The sequence below is a fragment of the Hyperolius riggenbachi genome, chromosome 7, assembly GCF_040937935.1.
Source record: "Hyperolius riggenbachi isolate aHypRig1 chromosome 7, aHypRig1.pri, whole genome shotgun sequence".
NCBI classification, from domain to species: Eukaryota; Metazoa; Chordata; class Amphibia; order Anura; family Hyperoliidae; genus Hyperolius; species Hyperolius riggenbachi.
The window spans coordinates 211,035,905-211,061,625 of NC_090652.1; the positions used below are offsets into that span (position 1 = coordinate 211,035,905).

At 45.3% G+C, this 25,721-nt stretch overlaps 1 protein-coding gene across 2 annotated transcripts in view; it reads left to right on the forward strand.

Moving 5' to 3' along the window:
- Nucleotides 1–25,721, forward strand: part of KIAA2012 (KIAA2012 ortholog) — a 331,067-nt gene that overhangs the window by 91,837 nt on the left and 213,509 nt on the right. For both annotated transcript variants that reach the window (XM_068245108.1, XM_068245109.1), the window contains exon 7: nt 15,641–15,759. In XM_068245108.1, coding sequence (XP_068101209.1) covers nt 15,641–15,759 — 119 coding nt within the window. The remainder of the gene's footprint in view (nt 1–15,640; nt 15,760–25,721) is intronic.

Below are 25,721 nucleotides of genomic sequence, written 5' to 3' on the forward strand. Positions count from 1 at the left end.
ATCTATGTATTGTTTTTTTTTCAGGACAAATTAGGCTTTTAGTGAGTAATATTTTTGTTTAGTAATTACCTTATTTTCTATGCATTTTAAAGGGAAAATAAAGGAAAAATGGGGGAAAAAACACACAATTTCTCCATTTACATCCATTATATCTTTACAACAGTGCTAACTATAAGTTACACCCACAAATTTTATTTGCTTATCCATCCTGGTTATTACAACATTTAGATTATGTTCCTAGTATGGTGACAATATTGTATTTGTATTGTATTTGTTTTTTGCTTTCTCATTGTACACTTCTGATGATTACAAAACCTTATTTGCAAAAATAACAGTAATATACCCTCATGGCATACATATTTAAAAAAACAAATTCCTAAGGTAACAATATAGTTACTTTCTTTTATATTCTTTTACTTTGTTTTCATTTTACAAGTCTTAGTTTTGGTACAGAATATACACATGTAATGCCTGGGGGTTTGCACTTTCTGATCACCCAGCGCAACAAGGCTAAGTAGCTGGATAATGGAAGAGGCTCCACAGATGGACACAGGAGTAATGAACAAGGGAGCAAGATTGCCCTGAGCAACTGCAGCTCTGGGCCGCCTATCAGGCTAGATGCTAAGTGATACAATACATAACAGACGTAGTCGGTAACAGGCTTGGGTCATACACGTTAATGCGGATGTCAGTCATATTGGAAGGATTAGGCAGATTCGTAGTTGAGGGGCAGGCAAAGGTCGGTACACAATACAATATACAATATTACAAATAATACAATACTGACTAACTAGAGTACATAAATATCGTGCTGATGCGCAATATATGAAATGTAGCTCTCAAATAACTCACTAGCTAAAGCACAAGTAATGACAATTAACAAGACAGACATCAGACAGACAGACTGAATGCTCAGCCAATTTAGTCGCTGTTTCAGCGACGGCAACATTCACACTGAGATAGACAAGACTAACAGGTAGGAGCGGAACTAATGGCAACCACTCCTATAGTTCGTCCTCAAGAACAAGGCAAGAACAAGGCTAGTAGGAATACTACCAGTCACCAACGTGGTGCTGGCAGAATCAAAACTATCAGGATCAGAAGGACTTCACTGACCCCCGCAGGTGAGCAAACATCCAGCAGACATGAAGATACAGAGCCAAGCATTATACATTTTTACAATAACAACTTTCACAGCATAGACCCAACGACAATTCAGAGAGCTGAACGCTATGTCGGGCGGAGTCTGAAATGGGAGGCAGACTTTTATGCCAGCATCAGCCAATGGATGCAAGTATGCAAATTTCCCCACAGCTGAATGGTAATCATTCAATCCTGAGCTGGCTTGATTACCATTTGCTAGCTAAAATACTATCATAACAAATGCATGCAGTACTACGCAACAACATGCATGAAGGAAATCCAGGGCTATGTGGCTGCAGTTCAATCTGCAGCGGTTTAAACCATAGGAGGAATCCTGACAGCATCCTGAATTGCAGAGTGATTGCAAATGACAATAAGACTTACTTTGAATGCGCAACCGAATGCAAGCAGACAAGTCAGAACTGCCCAGTTGCAGCTCCACTGCAAGCGACAGAACATGCTACAGGAGAGATCCTGACAACACATTTTTTACTGCTTTTGATTCAGTTTCTTACTAAAAGAATACACCGAACATAGCCCTTAACCCTAAAACACCATAAAATCTATTCTACTACTTATCACGGTTAAAATGTTACCCCTATATGTCTTGTGTAGCTATAATAATACTTTCCCAAGTTTGATTATAATTTTGAAAATTAATTTTTATGTTGGATTGAGTTTGTCCCTACCCATTTTTCATGTGATGTAGGTCCAAGCTTTAAAACACACCAAAATGTATTCTACAACTCGTCCTGGATAAAATGATACCACATGTGCCCCATTTAGTAACAAACTGGTGGTGCATTCTCCACAACTACACTGGACATGTATATTCGTCCAGTTAGGCTGAAGTGGTTAAAACATTGTCACTTTCAGCCTGGGAGCAGCAACATCCCATCGGTGCCCACCCCAAGATGTTCACTTAAAGCTGAATTATTGTAAATTACTGTTTTAAGAATGCAAACCACACTAAGCACCACTTTATTTGAGACTGTCCAATAAATGTTAAATCTTAGTAAACAATTTGGTCTGCGACTTAGACTATGTTTTAGATTTTGGACCCTGCTTTGATTGCGTTTGACACCTCTGATCTACAGTATACTGTTGTGGGCCAATGGTTCCTGTTCTGCTATGGCTCTGGGAGGAGAGAGAAGACACTGCTTACATAGAGAGTTGGTTTATCCTGTAACTAAACCTAGTTTCAGTTATCCTGCCTCCGTGAATAATGATGTGACACATCAGGAAGAGCGCTGCTGCGGCCGGCCGTAAGAGACCAGGGAAGGACCCATAGCAATGGCCAGGACCCGTCGTCGCCATGACTCGATACATTTTATAATCACAGATTTGACAATCAGATTGATCAGACAACACATGCTCTTGGTGCCATATTTATAAGGTGCCCATACATTAGACTATGTATGGGCTGATCAGCCAAGAGACAGATCTCTCTATGATAGAATTTGGTTGGAGAGAGCTGTTGCCTGCTCATACTCCATAGGCCGATTCCCGATCAATTTCATGCAGAAATCAATCCAGAATCGGCCTTGTGACGCCACATTTGCTGCCCCGCCGGCCCGTTGCTGTCCCCCAATGTTAAATGTGTCCCTGTGCAATATACTTTACCAGTCCCCATCCCCCGCTTGCATTGAGCTCTGATGAAATCCACATACACACGCCCCACGTGGTTGTCGGCATATATGTGGGCACATGTGTGCCATCACACATGTGCCCACTTTACTCCGGCAACCACGTGGGGCGTGGATGTGGATTGCAGTAGAGCCCGGAGCCAGTGGCAGGTGTGGACAGGTAAAGCAGAGTGCACCGGGGGCACATTTAACATTAGGGGGGCCAGTGACGGGGAGTTTGTCCAGTTTGTCGCTTGCCTCGATATCACTTGCCGTTACCACCGCGCTCGTAATCAACCATGACTGCCCAACATCTTGCAGCATGTCCAATCGACATGCTCAACCCGAGATTTGTTACATCGGCGATCGGGCATGCACTTCGTGGCACTAATATGCATCTGATTCGATAATAACTATTGAATTGGATGGTTGATCGGCCACCAAGTCGCTAGATGTATGGGTAGCAAGGGAGTTGGCATATTAACCACTTCCCGACCGCCTAACGCACAGAGGCGGCCGGGAAGTGGAGCCCTGAAGGACCGGCTCACCCACAGAAGCGGCGGTCCTTCTAAGGGCATGGGCGGAGCGATCGCGTCATCCGTGACGCGATCCTCCGCCGGCGCCAGTCACCGCTCGCCCGCCGCAACATCCCGCCGGCTATACGGAAGCGCCGGCGGGATGTTAACCCCGCGATCGCCGCATACAAAGTGTATAATACACTTTGTAATGTTTACAAAGTGTATTATACAGGCTGCCTCCTGCCCTGGTGGTCCCAGTGCCCGAGGGACCACCAGGGCAGGCTGCAGCCACCCTAGTCTGCACCCAAGCACACTGATTTCTCCCCCCCCTGCCCCAGATCGCCCACAGCACCCATCAGACCCCCCCCCTGCCCACCCCCCAGACCCCTGTTTGCACCCAATCACCCCCCTAATCACCCATCAATCACTCCCTGTCACTATCTGTCAACGCTATTTTTTTTTATCCCCCCCCTGCTCCCTGCCCCCTCCTGATCACCCCCCACCCCTCAGATTCTCCCCAGACCCCCCCCCCCAGACCACCCCCCCCCCCTGTTTACTGTATGCATCTATCCCCCTGATCACCTGTCAATCACCTGTCAATCACCCGTCAATCACCCGTCAATCACCCCCTGTCACTGCCACCCATCAAACAGCCCCTAACCTGCCCCTTGCGGGCAATCTGATCACCCCCCCACACCAATAGATCGCCCACAGATCCGACATCAGATCACCTCCCAAATCCATTGTTTACATCTATTCTCTCCTCTAAACACCCACTAATTACCCATCAATCACCCATCAATCACCCCCTATCACCACCTGTCACTTTTACCTATCAGATCAGACCCTAATCTGCCTCTTGCGGGCACCCAATCACCCGCCCACACGCTCAGATTGCCCTCTGACCCCCCCTTATCAATTCACCAGTGCATTAATTACATCTGTTCTTCCCTGTAATAACCCACTGATCACCTGTCAATCACCTGCCAATCACCTATCACCCATCAATCACCCCCTGTCACCCCCTGTCACTGCCACCCATCAATCAGCCCCTAACCTGCCCCTTGCGAGCAATCTGATCACCCACCCACACCATTAGTTTGCCCGCAAACCCGCCGTCAGATTACCTCCCAAATGTATCGTTTACATCTGTTATCTTCTCTAAACACCCACTAATTACCCATCAATCACCCATCAATCACCCCCTATCACCACCTGTCACTGTTACCTATCAGATCAGACCCTAATCTGCCCCTTGCGGGCACCCAATCACCCGCCCACACGCTCAGATTGCCCTCAGACCCCCCCACCTTATCAATTCGCCAGTGCATTAATTACATCTGTCCTTCCCTGTAATAACCCACTGATCACCTGTCAATCACCTGCCAATCACCTATCACCCATCAATCACCCCCTGTCATGCCACCCAACAATCAGCCCCTAACCTGCCCCTTGCGGGCAATCTGATCACCCACCCACACCAATAGATCGCCCGCAGATCCGACATCAGATCACCACCCAAGCGCAGCGTTTACATCTATTCTCTCCTCTAAGCACCCACTAATTACCCATCAATCACCCCCTATCACCACCTGTCACTGTAACCCATCAGATCAGACCCTAATCTGCCCCTTGCGGGCACCCAATCACCCGCCTACACGCTCAGATTGCCCTCAGACCCCCCCTTATCAATTCGCCAGTGCAATATTTACATCTGTCCTTCCCTGTAATAACCCACTGATCACCTGTCAATCACCTGCCAATCACCTATCACCCATCAATCACCCCCTGTCACTGCCACCCATCAATCACCCCCTGCCACTGCCACCCATCAATCACCCGCTGTCACTGCCACCCATCAATCAGCCCCTAACCTGCCCCTTGCGGGCAAACTGATCACCCACCCACACCAATAGATCGCCCGCAGATCCGACATCAGATCACCACCCAAGCGCAGTGTTTCCATCTATTCTCTACCCTAAACACCCACTAATTACCCATCAATCACCCCCTGTCACTGCTACCTATCAGATTAGACCCCTATCTGCCCCTAGGGCACTCAATCACCCGCCCACACCCTCAGAATGCCCTCAGACCCCAGCCCTGATCACCTCGCCAGTGCATTTCTTGCATCTATTCCCCCCTCTAATCACACCTTGAGACACCCATCAATCACCTCCTGTCACCCCCTAGCACACCTACCCATCAGATCAGGCCCCAATTTGCCCCGTGTGGGCTCCTGATCACTCGGCCAAACCCTCAGATCCCCCTCAGACCCCCTTCCGATCACCTCCCCAGTGCATTGATTGCATCTATTTTCCCCTCTAACCACCCCCTGAGACACCCATCAATCACCTCCTGTCACCCCCCTAGCACTCCTATCCATCAGATCAGGCCCAATACAACCTGTCATCTAAAAGGCCACCCTGCTTATGACCGGTTCCACAAAATTCGCCCCCTCATAGACCACCTGTCATCAAAATTTGCAGATGCTTATACCCCTGAACAGTCATTTTGAGACATTTGGTTTCCAGACTACTCGCGGTTTTGGGCCTGTAAAATGCCAGGACGGTATAGGAACCCCACAAGTGACCCCATTTTAGAAAAAAAGACACCCCAAGGTATTCTGTTAGGTGTATGACGAGTTCATAGAAGATTTTATTTTTTGTCAAAAGTTAGCGGAAATTAATTTTTATTGGTTTTTTTTCACAAAGTGTCATTTTTCACTAACTTGTGACAAAAAATAAAATCTTCTATGAACTCGCCATACACCTAACGGAATACCTTGGGGTGTCTTCTTTCTAAAATGGGGTCACTTGTGGGGTTCCTATACTGCCCTGGCATTTTAGGGGCCCTAAACCGCGAGGAGTAGTCTAGAAAACAAATGCTTCAAAATGATCTGTGAATAGGACGTTGGGCCCCTTAGCGCACCTAGGCTGCAAAAAAGTGTCACACATGTGGTACCGCCGTACTCAGGAAAAGTAGTATAATGTGTTTTGGGGTGTATTTTTTACACATACCCATGCTGGGTGGGAGAAATTTCTATGTAAATGGACAATTGTGTGTAAAAAAATCAAACAATTGTCATTTACAGAGATATTTCTCCCACTTAGCATGGGTATGTGTAAAAATACACCCCAAAACGCATTATACTACTTCTCCTGAGTACGGCGGTACCACATGTGTGGCACTTTTTTACACCCTAAGTACGCTAAGGGGCCCAAAGTCCAATGAGTACCTTTAGGATTTCACAGGTCATTTTGCGACATTTGGTTTCAAGACTACTCCTCACGGTTTAGGGCCCCTAAAATGCCAGGGCAGTATAGGAACCCCACAAATGACCCCATTCTAGAAAGAAGACACCCAAAGGTATTCCGTACGGAGTATGGTGAGTTCATAGAAGATTTTATTTTTTGTCACAAGTTAGCGGAAAATGACACTTTGTGAAAAAAAACTATTAAAATCAATTTCCGCTAACTTGTGACAAAAAAATAAAAACTTCTATAAACTCACCATACTCCTAACGGAATACCTTGGGGTGTCTTCTTTCTAAAATGGGGTCATTAGTGGGGTTCCTATACTGCCCTGGCATTTTAGGGGCCCTAAACCGCGAGGAGTAGTCTTGAAACAAAAATGACCTGTGAAATCCTAAAGGTACTCATTGGACTTTGGGCCCCTTAGTGCAGTTAGGGTGCAAAAAAGTGCCACACATGTGGTATCGCCGTACTCGGGAGAAGTAGTATAATGTGTTTTGGGGTGTATTTTTACACATACCCATGCTGGGTGGGAGAAATACTTCTGTAAATGACAATCTTTTGATTTTTTTTACACACAATTGTCCATTTACAGAGGTATTTCTCCCACCCAGCATGGGTATGTGTAAAAATACACCCCAAAACACATTGTACTACTTCTCCCGAGTATGGCGATACCACATGTGTGGCACTTTTTTGCACCCTAAGTGCGCTAAAGGGCCCAAAGTCCAATGAGTACCTTTAGGATTTCACAGGTCATTTTGAGAAATTTCATTTCAAGACTACTCCTCACGGTTTAGGGCCCCTAAAATGCCAGGGCAGTATAGGAACCCCACAAATGACCCCATTTTAGAAAGAAGACACCCCAAGGTATTCCGTTAGTAGTATGGCGAGTTCATAGAAGATTTTATTTTTTGTCACAAGTTAGCGGAAATTGATTTTAATTGTGTTTTTTCACAAAGTGTCATTTTCCGCTAACTTTTGACAAAAAATAAAATCTTCTATGAACTCACCATACTCCTAACGGAATACCTTGGGGTGTCTTCTTTCTAAAATGGGGTCATTTGTGGGGTTCCTATACTGCCCTGGCATTTTAGGGGCCCTAAACCGTGAGGAGTAGTCTTGAAACGAAATTTCTCAAAATGACCTGTGAAATCCTAAAGGTACTCATTGGACTTTGGGCCCTTTAGCGCAGTTAGGGTGCAAAAAAGTGCCACACATGTGGTATCGCCGTACTCAGGAGAAGTAGTATACTGTGTTTTGTGGTGTATTTTTACACATACCCATGCTGAGTGGGAGAAAGATCTCTGTAAATGGACAATTGTGTGTAAAAAAAAATTAACAAATTGTCATTTACAGAGATATTTCTCCCACCCAGCATGGGTATGTGTAAAAATACACCCCAAAACACATTATACTACTTCTCCTGAGTACGGCAATACCACATGTGTGGCACTTTTTTGCAGCCTAACTGCGCTAAGGGGTCCAAAGTCCAATGAGCACCTTTAGGCTTTACAGGGGTGCTTACAATTTAGCACCCCCCCAAAATGTCAGGACAGCAGTAAACACACCCCACAAATGACCCCATTTTGGAAAGTAGACCCTTCAAGGTATTCAGAGAGGGGCATGGTGAGTCCGTGGCAGATTTCATTTTTTTTTGTCGCAAGTTAGAAGAAATGGAAACTTTTTTTTTTTTTCTCACAAAGTGTCATTTTCCGCTTACTTGTGACAAAAAATAATATCTTCTATGAACTCACTATGCCTCTCAGTGAATACTTTGGGATGTCTTCTTTACAAAATGGGGTCATTTGGGGGGTATTTATACTATCCTGGAATTCTAGCCCCTCATGAAACATGACAGGGGGTCAGAAAAGTCAGAGATGCTTGAAAATGGGAAAATTCACTTTTTGCACCATAGTTTGTAAACGCTATAACTTTTACCCAAACCAATAAATATACACTGAATGGGTTTTTTTTTATCAAAAACATGTTTGTCCACATTTTTCGCGCTGCATGTATACAGAAATTTTACTTTATTTGAAAAATGTCAGCACAGAAAGTTAAAAAAATCATTTTTTTGCCAAAATTCATGTCTTTTTTGATGAATATAATAAAAAGTAAAAATCGCAGGAGCAATCAAATCAGTGCTGGTCATAATGGAGAAAGCTACGCTTACGGATCATTACGCGTAATTTTACGCTATTACGCATTACGAAATTACGCTTACGGCATAGACATTCAATTTCGGTACATGTCTATAATTACGCATAGCACTTACGCAATTACGCGTAAGTATACCGTAATTCAGGTTATTACGTTATAGGCTTACGCGTAAAATCCTACTAGCAATTAATGCGTAAGGTCATGCTGCCAAGCGGAAGAGTTGACGCATGGATCAATGTTAGGTAGCCGCCGACTTTAAGGGTTAATAGCAAAGCCCCCTTAAGTGCTAAGAGCCTCAAATTTGGAGAATATATTAAGGAGATCAGAAGGAATAAGAGGAAAAATTTTTTTTTCAAAAAGACCTTATAGTTTTTGAGAAAATCGATGTTAAAGTTTCAAAGGAAAAATATATACATTTAAAAACCCGCCGACTTTAACGGTTAATAGCAAAGCCTGCTTAAAATTTAGGAACACCAAATTCACAGGGTATATTAAGGGGATCAGTGGGAATAAGAGGAAAAAATTTTTTTGCAAAAAGACCTTATAGTTTTTGAGAAAATCGATTTTTAAGTTTCAAGGGCGAAAATGTCTTTTAAATGCGGAAAATGTCAGGTTTTTTTGCACAGGTAACAATAGTGTTTTATTTTCATAGATTCCCCCAAGTGGGAAGAGTTTTACTTACTTCGTTCTGAGTGTGGGAAATATAAAAAAAAAACGACGTGGGGTCCCCCCTCCCAGACCTCTTTAACCCCTTGTCCCCCATGCAGACTGGGATAGCCAGAATGCGGAGCACCGGCCGCGTGGGGCTCCGCACCCTGACTATACCAGCCCGCATGGTCCATGGATTGGGGGGTCTCGGAAGGGGAGGGGCAGCCAAGCTTTCCCCTCCCCCTCCGAGCCCTTGTCCAATCCAACGACAAGGGGCTCTTCTCCACCTCCGATGGGCGGTGGAGGTGGAGGCCGCGATTTCCTGGGGAGGGGTTCATGGTGGCATCTGGGAGTCCCCTTTAAAAAGGGGTCCCCCAGATGCCCACCCCCCTCCCAGGAGAAATGAGTATAGAGGTACTTGTAGTACCCCTTACCCATTTCCTTTAAGAGTTAAAAGTAAATAAACACACAAACACATAGAAAAAGTATTTTAATTGAACAAAAAACATAACCACGAAAAAAGTCCTTTAATATTCTTAATTAACCATTAATACTTACCTGTCCCTTTAAAAGCCAGTTCCCACGCAATATCCTCGGAAATATACTAATCAGTTACAATGTAACAAAGTTATTACAATGTAACAACTTTGTTACTTTGTAACACCACCGCACCCGACGACACTCGCCGCTCACCCGCCGGCCGCCGCATACACGCTAGTCCCCGCCGGCTCCCGCCGTCCACTCCGCCCACACCTGTCACTCATATACATGCTGGCACCCATGGGTGCCAGCATGTATATAGGTGACATGTGGGAGAGGCGGGGAGGGCAGCGGAGCCGGCGGGGACTTAGCGTCCCTTCACCCGACAGAGCTCTGAGCTATATTAGCTCAGAGCTCTCGAAAGCATCTTTGTATTTGGGCTCCAAGGAGCCCCATTGGTCCTTAGCAGACCAATGGGGTTCCTTCAAATCAGAAGGAACCCCATTGGTCTGCTAAGGACCAATGGGGCTCCTTGGAGCCCAAATACAAAGATGCTTAGAGAGCTCTGAGCTATAGCTCAGAGCTCTGTCGGGTCCTGCAGCACAGACACGGCGGCGGCGGCGGCGGTGAGTGACGTCGGGTGCGGCGTAGTTACAATGTAACAAAGTTGTTACATTGTAATAACTTTGTTACATTGTAACTGATTAGTATATTTCCGAGGATATTGCGTGGGAACTGGCTTTTAAAGGGACAGGTAAGTATTAATGGTTAATTAAGAATATTAAAGGACTTTTTTCGTGGTTATGTTTTTTGTTCAATTAAAATACTTTTTCTATGTGTTTGTGTGTTTATTTACTTTTAACTCTTAAAGGAAATGGGTAAGGGGTACTACAAGTACCTCTATACTCATTTCTCCTGGGAGGGGGGTGGGCATCTGGGGGACCCCTTTTTAAAGGGGACTCCCAGATGCCACCATGAACCCCTCCCCAGGAAATCGCGGCCTCCACCTCCACCGCCCATCGGAGGTGGAGAAGAGCCCCTTGTCCTTGGATTGGACAAGGGCTCGGAGGGGGAGGGGAAAGCTTGGCTGCCCCTCCCCTTCCGAGACCCCCCAATCCATGGACCATGCGGGCTGGTATAGTCAGGGTGCAGAGCACTACGCGGCCGGTGCTCCGCATTCTGGCTATCCCAGTCTGCATGGGGGACAAGGGGTTAAAGAGGTCTGGGAGGGGGGACCCCACGTCGTTTTTTTTTTATATTTCCCACACTCAGAACGAAGTAAGTAAAACTCTTCCCACTTGGGGAAATCTATGAAAATAAAACACTATTGTTACCTGTGCAAAAAAACCTGACATTTTCCGCATTTAAAAGACATTTTCGCCCTTGAAACTTAAAAATCGATTTTCTCAAAAACTATAAGGTCTTTTTGAAAAAAAAAATTTTCCTCTTATTCCCACTGATCCCCTTAATATACCCTGTGAATTTGGTGTTCCTAAATTTTAAGCAGACTTTGCTATTAACCGTTAAAGTCGGCGGGTTTTTAAATGTATATATTTTTCCTTTGAAACTTTAACATCGATTTTCTCAAAAACTATAAGGTCTTTTTGAAAAAAAAAATTTTCCTCTTATTCCTTCTGATCTCCTTAATATATTCTCCAAATTTGAGGCTCTTAGCACTTAAGGGGGCTTTGCTATTAACCCTTAAAGTCGGCGGCTTTTTTATATTATACGGGAGCGTAATATTACGCGATTACGGCAGACTGTGTAATTTCAATGGGAGTTTACTGTCTTACGCGTAATTTGTTACGCGTAAAACGTAACCCTTTCGCGTAATACCGTAACCTTACACGTAACGCTTACGGTGCATTTGTAGTGAATTACGATGCGTAATTACGCTAATGCGTAATTTCGGCCCAGCACTGAATCAAATAGCACCAAAAGAAAGCTTTATTACTGACAAAAAAAGGAGCCAAAATTCATTTAGGTGGTAGGTTGTATGAGCGAGCAATAAACCGTGAAAGCTGCAGTGGTCTGAATGGAAAAAAAGTGGCCGGTCCTTAAGGGGTAGAAAGCCCTAGGTCCTCAAGTGGTTAAGACATAACGTGAGGCATCTGTACACGACTCAGCCCTGAACTGTCCCCCGTGGGATTGAGTCTTTGCATGTTTATAGGTCTTGTCACGGATTTGTGCAGGGCTTTCTTGGGACTCATACTGTCAGATTGACTAGGTTCACAGTGATCAGTTGCATAACGCAAGTGTGAACTGCAATGGAGACTGGGCATAGACATTAATACATAGCCTGCATGCAGCGAGTTAGAATCTCTTACACCGTAGAACTCTTACATCGTAGTACTGTGAACAGCCCCTGGGAATTGTATGGGCAGTGAGCAGACATGCAGAATTATTCTGCAATACAACTGAGCACTGTAAACCTAGCCCTCATAGCATCCCAAAGAGATCACATACTGTATGTATGGCACCTAACAAGCAATGCATTATCTGGGCATGGAACCTGAGGCCCTGTTCACAGTGTTCAGTTGCGATGCAGATAAAATCTACAAGACAACTCACTGCCCATACAATTCTATGGGCCTGGTCACAGTAACAGATCGTGTGCAGGCTTTGTATTAAAGTCTACAGCCAATCTCCATTGCAGTTCAAAGTCATTATTACACATGAGTTATGACCACTGTGAACCTAGCCTTAAAGTGAACCTTAAGCCAGAAAAAAAATGAGTTTTATTCACCTGGGGCTTCTACCAGCCCCCTGCAGCAGTCCTGTGCCCTCGCAGTCACTCAATAATCCTCTGGTCCCCCGCTGCCAGCTAGTTTCGTTTTTGCCGACATCCAGAGCCGGATTAAGGCTAAATGGGGCCCTAAGCAAAGTAAATGATTTGGGCCCCCCCCCCCCATCATGTCGTAATAGAATCAGAAGATGCAGCTGCACAGCAGCATGCCGCACACACCGGGGAAGCCGAGCTACTGGTTGCTATGGGCAACAGCCCGCTTTCCTCTGTGGGTGCACAATGCAGGGAATAGCAGCGGCAAAATGCAGAGTGAGAGATGAATGGCTGGGACATTTGCACTCAGGGGCTGGGGCACCCCTGTGAAGAGGGCGCCAGATATCACAGCAGCAGCACTTTCCCCCTGCATCTCCAGCCTGGCAATAGCAGAAAGCTCTGGACACCGCAAAACCGGAAGCCGTTCCCAAGACAGAATTACATAACCACCCCCACCACCGAACAACCGATTTCCTCCCAAACTAGACAGCCACCATGCAGCCTCCATCCCAGTGAATACGATAGTCCAACAGAGAAGGCAGCTGCAGCGGGGGAGAATGACAGCACCAGATGACTCACATCCACCTATTGCGATCCAAGCAATAGAGGTCCCGTCATCCGGAGCCCATCTGTCTCCTCTAGAGTGCTGCCGCTCTGTTACTACTACTATTACTACTTCCTACTTCCTGTCTGATCTGAGAATCAGGAAGTTCAGAGCGAGCGGCTGCACTGTAGAAGAGACAGATGGGTTTCAGATGATGGGATCTCTATCGCTTGGATCATGAATAGGTGAGTGAGCGTTTGCCATCTGCTGCTATCATTCTTGCTGCAGCTGTGGTTCTCTGTGGGAAGGGAGGGAGGAGTGGGCAGTGGCAGAGCGCACAGTAGCAGGAGGGGGACCTAGGAGGAGAGACCGGCTCTGAAGACAGTCAACAACGCACGGCATCATTTGACAAGACAAGACAAATAACATTTATATTGCGCTTTTTTCCTGGCGGACTCAAAGCGCCAGAGCTGCAGCCACTAGGACGCGCCCTATAGGCAGTAGCAGTGTTAGAGAGACTTGCCTAAGGTCTCCTACTGAATAGGTGCTGGCTTACTGAACAGGCAGAGCCGAGATTCGAACCCTGGTCTCCTGTGTCACAGGCAGAGCCCTTAAAGGGACTCCGAGCAGTGCCTGTGGGTATGCCTTTAAGCATACCCACAACTAATTAATTACATCCTCACACCTACCAGCATGATGTGTGTAATTATATCCCCCTGGGTTCCTTATATTTCATTGCATTGTGCTGAATCGAGCTGCCAACTTTGGAGAAAATTCGTCCTGTGTAATACAATGTAGCTATGGAAAGATGCATATAATTTTAAAGCTCTCTTTCTCCTCTTTCCAATGATAGATAAACTGCCACCCTACGCCTTTTAGTTTTCGCTATTTTCGCGATCGAAATTGCTGTGGCCGTGATTTTGATAGCGAAAATAGCAAAAACTAAAAGGCGTAGGGTGGCAGTTTATCTATCATTGGAAAGTGGAGAAAGAGAGCTTTAAAATGATATGCATCTTTCCATAGTTACTGCACTACTCAGAGTCCCTTTAACCATTATACCATCCAGCCACCGCTGACAGGATGGCGAGGGCTGGTTTATGTGCTGATGGGGCCCTTTTGACTCTGAATGGGGACCCAAGCGACTGCTTTTGTTGCCTGGTCGGTAATCCGGCCCTGCCGACATCTATGCGTTCGTAATGCGGCAACGCTTATTTTTGTACGCGTTGCGGCCCGCAATAGCACTAATTACGGTCGGGAATGCGGAAAAAGCTACGCGTGGCCAGTCCTGATGGGCCTGTCGGCAAAAACGGTACTAGCTGGCAGCGGGGGACCAGAGGATTAGTGAGTGGCTGCGAGGGAACAGGACTGCTGCAGGGGGCTGGTAGATGCCCCAGGTGAGTAAAACTATTTTTTTTTCTGGCTTAAGTGTCTCTTTAAAGCAGGACTGAAGTAACCTAAAATATTAACAGTTTCACTTACCCGGGGCTCCTGCCAGCCCCCTGCAGTCAACCTGTGCCCACGCCGTCCTGGACCGATCCTCCGTCCCCCTGCCCCCACCACGGCTCACTTTTCTTCACGCAGTGGAAGCCGACTTCTAAGTCGACGTCCACTGTGCCCTGGCCATGCATATCCCCATACGCGTTTACGTGGCCAGGAGAATCCTGCGTAGGCACAGGATTAGGGCCGCGCAGGAGCAGTGCACTCTAATTGCGTGAAGTGAAGGTGAGCCACAGCGGGGGAACAGAGGATTGTTTGGTAACTTCACGGGCACAGGTCGGCTGCAGGGGGCTGGCAGAAGTCCCAGGTTAGTGAAACTTTTTTAGGTTACTTCAGATCCACTTTAAGATTTAAAGATTTAAAGAAATCCTGTATTAAGAAAAATGTCCCCTGGGGGTACTTACCTCGGGAGGGGGAAGCCTCTGGATCCTAACGAGGCTTCCCCCCGTCCTCCTCCGTTCCTCCGTTAGCCTGCCCGGGTGCCCTAAAGTGCGGCGATGTAAATATTTACCTCCCGCGATCCAGCGCAGATGCACTAGACGCTCTTCCCTTGGGTTAGGCGGAAATATCCGAACACGAGCAATCCGCTCTACTGCACAGACGCAAGTCCTTTTGCAACTGCACAGTAGAGCGGATACGATCAGGTTCGGCTATTTCCACCTAGCCCAAGCGAAGAACCGCTACTGTGCCTGCGCTGGATCCCGGCAAGGTAAATATATCAAGCCTGTCAGGTTTGTCGGGGGAGGATTGCCGGAGGATTCGAGGGAGCCAGCGCTGGATTGCCTGCAGCTACAGGGATGGGAGAAGCCTAATTGAGACCCTGTGGCTTCCCCCTCCCGATGTAAGTACCCCCCAGGGGAATTTTTTTTATATAGAGTCTCTTTAAGATTTAAAGCAGACATCATGAAGACTACAATTTGTAAATTAGCCTTTGTATTACTTTTTTTCCTATTCATCTTGCACTCATCATCTGGTATTTTGCTGTGCAGGCAAACAAGAACTTATGAGACTACAGAATGAAAACACAGAGCGGCTTCCAGAGGGAGCATTTTTGCCGCCTATTCCACAGTCTGTTGGTGCAGAGCCAGATGTTATGAGAGATACCAAGGTAAATACAATCTGAAATGTCACGGACATTTAAACTGTTCTTATTGGAACAAGGATTGAGCACAAATGCAATACATTGAACAATATCAGATTTTATTCTGCTTGTGTGTGATCATTGTAGCAATGAATTAGCTGTTACATTCAGCAGATTCTAAATCTTAAGCTCGCCATACACTTAAGGTGGCCATACATCAGACGACTCAACGGCCAATCGACCATCCAATTTTATTATTATAATCTAATCAGATGAAAATTGGTGCTACCATGAGCATGCCCAATCGACTATGCGACCAATTTCGGGCAAAAATTGGCCGCTTGTATCGAATAGACATGCTGCAAGATGTAGGGCCGACATGCTTGATTGGGGTGCATGAAAAAAGGCGCCAGGAAAAAGGGCCCGGCTGGATAATGAAATCTCAATAACTATAAACATTGTTAACGTAATTTACCATAATAATAATAATAATACCATTTTAAAACAGACAGGACATAAAAAGGAAAAGATATTAACTTTAAAAATCGTTACATGATTCAACAATACTCTACTATTACACAGAACCCTCCCCTCCTGGTGCCTAAACCTAACCTAAGGTGATGCCTAACCCTAACCACCCCCCTGGTGGTGCCTAACCCTAACCGCCCACCCAGGTGGTGCCTAACCCTAACCTCCTCTGGGTGGTGCCTAACCCTAACCACTCCCCCTGCACATACACCCTTACACACATAGAAAGGATAATATATTTGATAACGTAAAATCTCTACATACAAACGAAATAATATGACAAAAACTATAACGTTGCACATTTGTAAAACGATAATATTTATATATACTATTTTTAAAACGATAATAATATTTAAAAATAAATATTAATATTTCAAAAACTTTAATGTTTTAATGTTGTTAACTATATTTATCGGGTGCCCTTTTTTCTGCTTTGGGCTCCATATTAACAATAAATGCATTAGAGTCTATGACGGCACCTTTTTCATCCATTAGCTGCTGGCACCCTTTTTTCCTGCTACCCTCGATCAGGTGCGCGGCAGTAACCGCGTGCAATACCAGGATGAGCAAAAAACATGAAGGAACCCCCAGCATATACGTGGTTGTGTGTGTGACCACAGCAACCACATGGGCCGCGTGTATGTTGACCTAGGACGGAGCACGGAGCCAGCGGCGGACACCGACAGGTAGAGTAAACTGCACCGGGGGGCGTGTATCAAAAAAGGGCGCCTGGAAAAAAGGGCGCGGGATATAGCCGAAATTATAAGTTGTAATGTAAAAGAATAGCCCAAGCGGGTGCGCGGCAGTAACGGCGTGCAATACCAGGATGAGCAAAAAACATGAAGGAACCCCAAGCATATACGTGGTTGTGTGTGTGACGACAGCAACCACATGGGCCGCGTGTATGTTGACCTAGGACAGAGCACGGAGCCAGCGGCGGACACCGACAGGTAGAGTAAACTGCACCGGGGGGCATGTATCAAAAAAGGGCGCCTGGAAAAAAGGGCGCGGGATATAGCCGAAATTATAAGTTGTAATGTAAAACAATATTTTCCGTTTATAGCTTATAAACGAAAATATAGTGCTAAATCGGTTCAATAAACAGAAATGAAACGGAAAAAGATCGTCTATAACAACAAACGAATTCGGAACTGAAACGTCAAATAGCATCTATAACAAAAAATTATATTTACACTTGTTTATTAAGCATTGTAATACAATGGTAGATTTTACAGGTATTTTACTGCAATTATACCTTAGTGTAGGCTCTCCCTATCCCTAACCCCTAGACCCCCCCCCCCCCCTTTGTGTAAATATACATAATTTAATAAAGTGTGTATATTACAAATATTGTACTGTAACTATACCTATCCCTACTCTCACACAGAACCCTCCCTGTACCTATCCTTAACCCCTAGACCCCCCCTGGTGGTGCCTAGCTCTAACCACCCCCCCTGGTGGTGCCTAACCCTAAGACCCCCCCTGGTGGTGCCTAACCCTAACCACCCCCCTGGTGGTGCCTAACCCTAACCAACCCCCCTGGTGGTGCCTAACCCTAACCAGCCCCCTGGTGGTGCCTAACCCTAACCAGCCCCCTGGTGGTGCCTAACCCTAACCACCCCCTGGTGGTGTATATTGTACTGTAACTATACCTATCCCTACTCTCACACAGAACCCTCCCTGTACCTATCCCTAACCCCTAGAACCCCCTGGTGGTGCCTAACCCTAACCCCCCCCCGGTGGTGCCTAACCCTAACCAACCCCCTGGTGGTGCCTAACCCTAACCACACCCCTGGTGGTGCCTATCCCTAACCACCCCCCTGGTGGTGCCTAACCCTAACCACCCCCTGGTGGTGCCTAACCCTAACCACCCCCTGGTGGTGCCTAACCCTTAATCTCCCCTGGTGGTGCCAAACCCTAACCATCCCCCTAGTTGTGCCTAGCCCTAACCATCCCCCTGGTCATGCCTAACCCTTACCTTCCCCACTGCACAAACACCCTTACACACATATGAACAATAATATATTTAATCCTTAAAATACTTCACTATAAATAACATGAATAGAATAATTTATATATTTGTAATAGAATAAATAGCGTTAAAATCACGTACACATGTATAATATTATAAATAGAAAAAGATATAAATATATATATATATATATATATATATATATATATATATATTATAATAGATAGCCTTACAATTACGTACGCATTAAAAATCTTAAAATAACGGTAATGTTAAAAGCGATATATTAGAAAACTATAATCAACGCATTATAAGTGTAAAAAACAAAGTTAATACCAAAAGCGACATATTTCCAATAGAACAAGGTTCAAAACGACATTTAAGCATTATACGTATGAAAACGAATTTTAAATGATAAAATAAGTGTAAACGAAAATTTACTTGTTACAGCCCCGAAAGCGAAATTTAAAAACGGAAAAATAAGTTAAAGCTCCTATAAGGGAAATTTAAAAAACGAAAAAATAAGTAAACCACAAAGTTAAAACGAACTTGTAAACAATATTTGTAATAAACCTTATTCTGTAAACGAAAACAGAACTTTTGTTAACACGATCCCTGCAACCGCTATTTTTCAGGCGCCCTTTGTTCCTGTCGTGCGCCCAATAGCCGATATTTTGCATTGCAGGCTTTGGTGGCGCCTAGTTTGTCCATTAGCCATATGCGCCCTTTTTTACTGGCCCGACTGGGGGGCACATTGTAAATTGGGGGGACAGCGGCGAATGCAGCGTCACAAGGCCGATTCCCTAGAGATTTCATGCTGAAATCGATTGGAAATCAACCTGCAGTGTATAGACAACAGATCTCTCTCTGATCAGATTTGTTTAGAAAAAAAAAATCTGTCTCTTGGTCGATATGCCCATACATCGTCTGGTCTGATTGGAAATGTGTCATTATTCCAGTGAAAATAGAAATATTGACAATTTCCAGATTGACGTCTTCAGCACTTTGAAGGGAACCATATGGATTTTTTCTTTGAAAATAATACCAGTTGCCTTACTCTCCTGCTGATCCCGTGTATCTAATACTTTTAGCCACAGCCCCTGAGCAAGCATGCAGATCAGGTGCTCTGACTGAAGTCAGACTGGATTAGCTGCATGTGCATGCTTGTTTCAGGTGTGTGATTCAGCCACTACTGCAGCCAAAGAAATCAGCAGGACTGCCAAGCAACTGGTATTGTTTAAAAGGAAACATCCATATCCCTCTCAGTTTAGGGTTCCTTTAACCACTTCCCGACCGCCCACTACACAGGGGCGGCGGGGAAGTGGAGCCCTGCAGGACGGCCTCACCCACAGAGGCGGCGGTCCATTTAAGGGCATGGGCGGAGCGATCGCGTCATCCGTGACGCGATCCTCCGCCGGCGCCTGTCACCGCTCGCTCGCCGCAACATCCCGCCGGCTATACGGAAGCGCCGGCGGGATGTTAACCCCGCGATCGCCGCATACAAAGTGTATAATACACTTTGTAATGTTTACAAAGTGTATTATACAGGCTGCCTCCTGCCCTGGTGGTCCCAGTGTCCGAGGGACCACCAGGGCAGGCTGCAGCCACCCTAGTCTGCACCAAGCACACTGATTTTCTCCCCCCCCCCGCCCCAGATCGCCCACAGCACCCATCAGACCCCCCCCCTGCCCACCCCCCAGACCCCTGTTTGCACCCAATCACCCCCCTAATCACCCATCAATCACTCCCTGTCACTATCTGTCAACGCTATTTTTTTTTTTATCCCCCCCCCCTGCTCCCTGCCCCCTCCTGATCACCCCCCACCCCTCAGATTCTCCCCAGACCCCCCCCCCCAGACCACCCCCCCCTGTTTACTGTATGCATCTATCCCCCTGATCACCTGTCAATCACCTGTCAATCACCTGTCAATCACCCGTCAATCACCCATCAATCACCCGTCAATCACCCCCTGTCACTGCCACCCATCAATCAGCCCCTAACCTGCCCCTTGCGGGCAATCTGATCACCCCCCCACACCAATAGATCGCCCACAGATCCGACATCAGATCACCTCCCAAATCCATTGTTTACATCTATTCTCTCCTCTAAACACCCACTAATTACCCATCAATCACCCATCAATCACCCCCTATCACCACTTGTCACTTTTACCTATCAGATCAGACCCTAATCTGCCCCTTGCGGGCACCCAATCACCCGCCCACACGCTCAGATTGCCCTCTGACCCCCCCTTATCAATTCACCAGTGCATTAATTACATCTGTTCTTCCCTGTAATAACCCACTGATCACCTGTCAATCACCTGCCAATCACCTATCACCCATCAATCACCCCCTGTCACTGCCACCCATCAATCAGCCCCTAACCTGCCCCTTGCGGGCAATCTGATCACCCACCCACACCATTAGATCGCCCGCAGACCCGCTGTCAGATCACCACCCAAGCGCAGTGTTTCCATCTATTCTCTCCTCTAAACACCCACTAATTACCCATCAATCACCCATCAATCACTCCCTATCACCACCTGTCACTGTTACCTATCAGATCAGACCCTAATCTGCCCCTTGCGGGCACCCAATCGACCGCCTACACGCTCAGATTGCCCTCAGACCCCCCCTTATCAATTCGCCAGTGCAATATTTACATCTGTTCTCCCCTGTAATAACCCACTGATTACCTGTCAATCACCTATCAATCACCCATCAATCACCCCCTGTCACTGCCACCCATCAATCACCCCCTGTCACTGCCACCCATCAATCAGCCCCTAACCTGCCCCTTGCGGGCAAACTGATCACCCACCCACACCAATAGATCGCCCGCAGATCCGACATCAGATCACCACCCAAGCGCAGTGTTTCCATCTATTCTCTACCCTAAACACCCACTAATTACCCATCAATCACCCCCTGTCACTGCTACCTATCAGATTAGACCCCTATCTGCCCCTAGGGCACTCAATCACCCGCCCACACCCTCAGAATGCCCTCAGACCCCAGCCCTGATCACCTCGCCAGTGCATTGCTTGCATCCATTCCCCCCTCTAATCACACCTTGAGACACCCATCAATCACCTCCTGTCACCCCCTAGCACACCTACCCATCAGATCAGGCCCCAATTTGCCCCGTGTGGGCTCCTGATCACTCGGCCAAACCCTCAGACCCCCTTCCGATCACCTCCCCAGTGCATGGATTGCATCTATTTTCCCCTCTAACCACCCCCTGAGACACCCATCAATCACCTCCTGTCACCCCCCTAGCACTCCTATCCATCAGATCAGGCCCAATACAACCTGTCATCTAAAAGCCCACCCTGCTTATGACCGGTTCCACAAAATTCGCCCCCTCATAGACCACCTGTCATCAAAATTTGCAGATGCTTATACCCCTGAACAGTCATTTTGAGACATTTGGTTTCCAGACTACTCACGGTTTTGGGCCTGTAAAATGCCAGGGCGGTATAGGAACCCCACAAGTGACCCCATTTTAGAAAAAAAAGACACCCCAAGGTATTATGTTAGGTGTATGACGAGTTCATAGAAGATTTAATTTTTTGTCAAAAGTTAGCGGAAATTAATTTTTATTAGTTTTTTTTCACAAAGTGTCATTTTTCACTAACTTGTGACAAAAAATAAAATCTTCTATGAACTTGCCATACACCTAACGGAATACCTTGGGGTGTCTTCTTTCTAAAATGGGGTCACTTGTGGGGTTCCTATACTGCCCTGGCATTTTAGGGGCCCTAAACCGCGAGGAGTAGTCTAGAAAACAAATGCTTCAAAATGACCTGTGAATAGGACGTTGGGCCCCTTAGCGCACCTAGGCTGCAAAAAAGTGTCACACATGTGGTACCGCCGTACTCAGGAAAAGTAGTATAATGTGTTTTGGGGTGTATTTTTACACATACCCATGCTGGGTGGGAGAAATTTCTATGTAAATGGACAATTGTGTGTAAAAAAATCAAACAATTGTCATTTACAGAGATATTTCTCCCACTTAGCATGGGTATGTGTAAAAATACACCCCAAAACGCATTATACTACTTCTCCTGAGTACAGCGGTACCACATGTGTGGCACTTTTTTACACCCTAAGTACGCTAAGGGGCCCAAAGTCCAATGAGTACCTTTAGGATTTCACAGGTCATTTTGCGACATTTGGTTTCAAGACTACTCCTCACGGTTTAGGGCCCCTAAAATGCCAGGGCAGTATAGGAACCCCACAAATGACCCCATTCTAGAAAGAAGACACCCAAAGGTATTCCGTACGGAGTATGGTGAGTTCATAGAAGATTTTATTTTTTGTCACAAGTTAGCGGAAAATGACACTTTGTGAAAAAAAACTATTAAAATCAATTTCCGCTAACTTGTGACAAAAAAATAAAAACTTCTATGAACTCACCATACTCCTAACGGAATACCTTGGGGTGTCTTCTTTCTAAAATGGGGTCATTAGTGGGGTTCCTATACTGCCCTGGCATTTTAGGGGCCCTAAACCGTGAGGAGTAGTCTTAAAACAAAAATGACCTGTGAAATCCTAAAGGTACTCATTGGACTTTGGGCCCCTTAGCGTACTTAGGGTGTAAAAAAGTGCCACACATGTGGTACCGCCGTACTCAGGAGAAGTAGTATAATGCGTTTTGGGGTGTATTTTTACACATACCCATGCTAAGTGGGAGAAATATCTCTGTAAATGACAATTGTTTGATTTTTTTACACACAATTGTCCATTTACATAGAAATTTCTCCCACCCAGCATGGGTATGTGTAAAAATACACCCCAAAACACATTGTACTACTTCTCCCGAGTATGGCGATACCACATGTGTGGCACTTTTTTGCACCCTAAGTGCGCTAAAGGGCCCAAAGTCCAATGAGTACCTTTAGGATTTCACAGGTCATTTTGAGAAATTTCGTTTCAAGACTACTCCTCACGGTTTAGGGCCCCTAAAATGCCAGGGCAGTATAGGAACCCCACAAATGACCCCATTTTAGAAAGAAGACACCCCAAGGTATTCCGTTAGGAGTATGGTGAGTTCATAGAAGATTTTATTTTTTGTCAAAAGTTAGCGGAAATTGATTTTAATTGTGTTTTTTCACAAAGTGTCATTTTCCGCTAACTTGTGACAAAAAATAAAATCTTCTATGAACTCGCCATACTACTAACGGAATACCTTGGGGTGTCTTCTTTCTAAAATGGGGTCATTTGTGGGGTTCCTATACTGCCCTGGCATTTTAGGGGCCCTAAACCGTGAGGAGTAGTCTTGAAACGAAATTTCTCAAAATGACCTGTGAAATCCTAAAGGTACTCATTGGACTTTGGGCCCTTTAGCGCAGTTAGGGTGCAAAAAAGTGCCACACATGTGGTATCGCCGTACTCAGGAGAAGTAGTATAATGTGTTTTGTGGTGTATTTTTACACATACCCATGCTGAGTGGGAGAAATATCTCTGTAAATGGACAATTGTGTGTAAAAAAAATTAACAAATTGTCATTTACAGAGATATTTCTCCCACCCAGCATGGGTATGTGTAAAAATACACCTCAAAACACATTATACTACTTCTCCTGAGTACGGCAATACCACATGTGTGGCACTTTTTTGCAGCCTAACTGCGCTAAGGGGTCCAAAGTCCAATGAGCACCTTTAGGCTTTACAGGGGTGCTTACAATTTAGCACCCCCCAAAATGTCAGGACAGTAAACACACCCCACAAATGATCCCATTTTGGAAAGTAGACCCTTCAAGGTATTCAGAGAGGGGCATGGTGAGTCCGTGGCAGATTTCATTTTTTTTTGTCGCAAGTTAGAAGAAATGGAAACTTTTTTTTTTTTTTTTTTTCCTCACAAAGTGTCATTTTCCGCTTACTTGTGACAAAAAATAATATCTTCTATGAACTCACTATGCCTCTCAGTGAATACTTTGGGATGTCTTCTTTCCAAAATGGGGTCATTTGGGGGGTATTTATACTATCCTGGAATTCTAGCCCCTCATGAAACATGACAGGGGGTCAGAAAAGTCAGAGATGCTTGAAAATGGGAAAATTCACTTTTGGCACCATAGTTTGTAAACGCTATAACTTTTACCCAAACCAATAAATATACACTGAATGGGGTTTTTTTTATCAAAAACATGTTTGTCCACATTTTTCGCGCTGCATGTATACAGAAATTTTACTTTATTTGAAAAATGTCAGCACAGAAAGTTAAAAAAATCATTTTTTTGCCAAAATTCATGTCTTTTTTGATGAATATAATAAAAAGTAAAAATCGCAGGAGCAATCAAATAGCATCAAAAGAAAGCTTTATTAGTGACAAGAAAAGGAGCCAAAATTCATTTAGGTGGTAGGTTGTATGAGCGAGCAATAAACCGTGAAAGCTGCAGTGGTCTGAATGGAAAAAAAGTGGCCGGTCCTTAAGGGGTAGAAAGCCCTAGGTCCTCAAGTGGTTAAGAAGTAACAGGCTGCAGTGGGCTGTGTTCTGATGCTTCATTGGCTGCATGTAATAATCATGGTTTGCTTTACTGAATTGAATGCATTTTCAATGCTTGCCTCCATATTAAGTCAAATTACCTCTTTAACAATCACTTAAAGAGGAACTCCAGCCTAAACAAACATACTGTCATTAAGTTACATTAGTTATGTTAATTAAAATAGATAGGTAATATAATCTCTTACCCACCCTGTTTTCAAAGAACAGGCAAATGTTTGATTTCATGAGGGCAGCCATTTTTTTGGTTGAAAGGAGGTGACAGGGAGCATGAGACACAGTTCCAACTGTCCTGTGTCCTGAGCACCTCTCCCAGTTGCTAGGCAACGTGAATGACAACATAGGAAATCCCATCATGCTCTGCACAGCATCAGGGGAAAAAAGCCCAGGCTTTTTTTCTTTGATGGGTGGAGCTTAGCTAAAAATGCAGCTAAAAATGATGCTTTGGTAAGAAAACCAAAGTTCTGATGCTGTGAAACTGTTAAAGAAACACCAAGCCTTTTCAGTTCTGCTGAGTAGATTTTTAGTCCGGAGGTTCACTTTAAACTTAAAGGGGTGAATTCATTTTAAAAAGTGGTGAAGACCCTGGTTAGTGGGAACTCACTGTCATGAATTGCTCACTCATTCAAGAGATGTCTTGAAAATAGAGGCAGAAGCTAGCACACGCATCATACATGAAGGATACATCTAACACCTAGTAAGGGGTTAAACACAGTGAAGTTCTGTATTCATCCAACAACTCAAAGCCACAGCACTCACCAAGCTAACAAATTTACAAATTGGGTTCTGATCAGAGCCGGTTCTAGACAGGCACATATGAGGGGGCAGTCAAAAATGAGTAGGGGGCATCATGGATGGGGAAATTTGCGGCACTGGTTATGATTTTGCCAGCATGCGACTCCAAAGCAGCCTATTGATTTCAATAGGCTGCAATTCCACATCTGAAATCACATGCATAAAATGGCCACGAATCACAATCCACT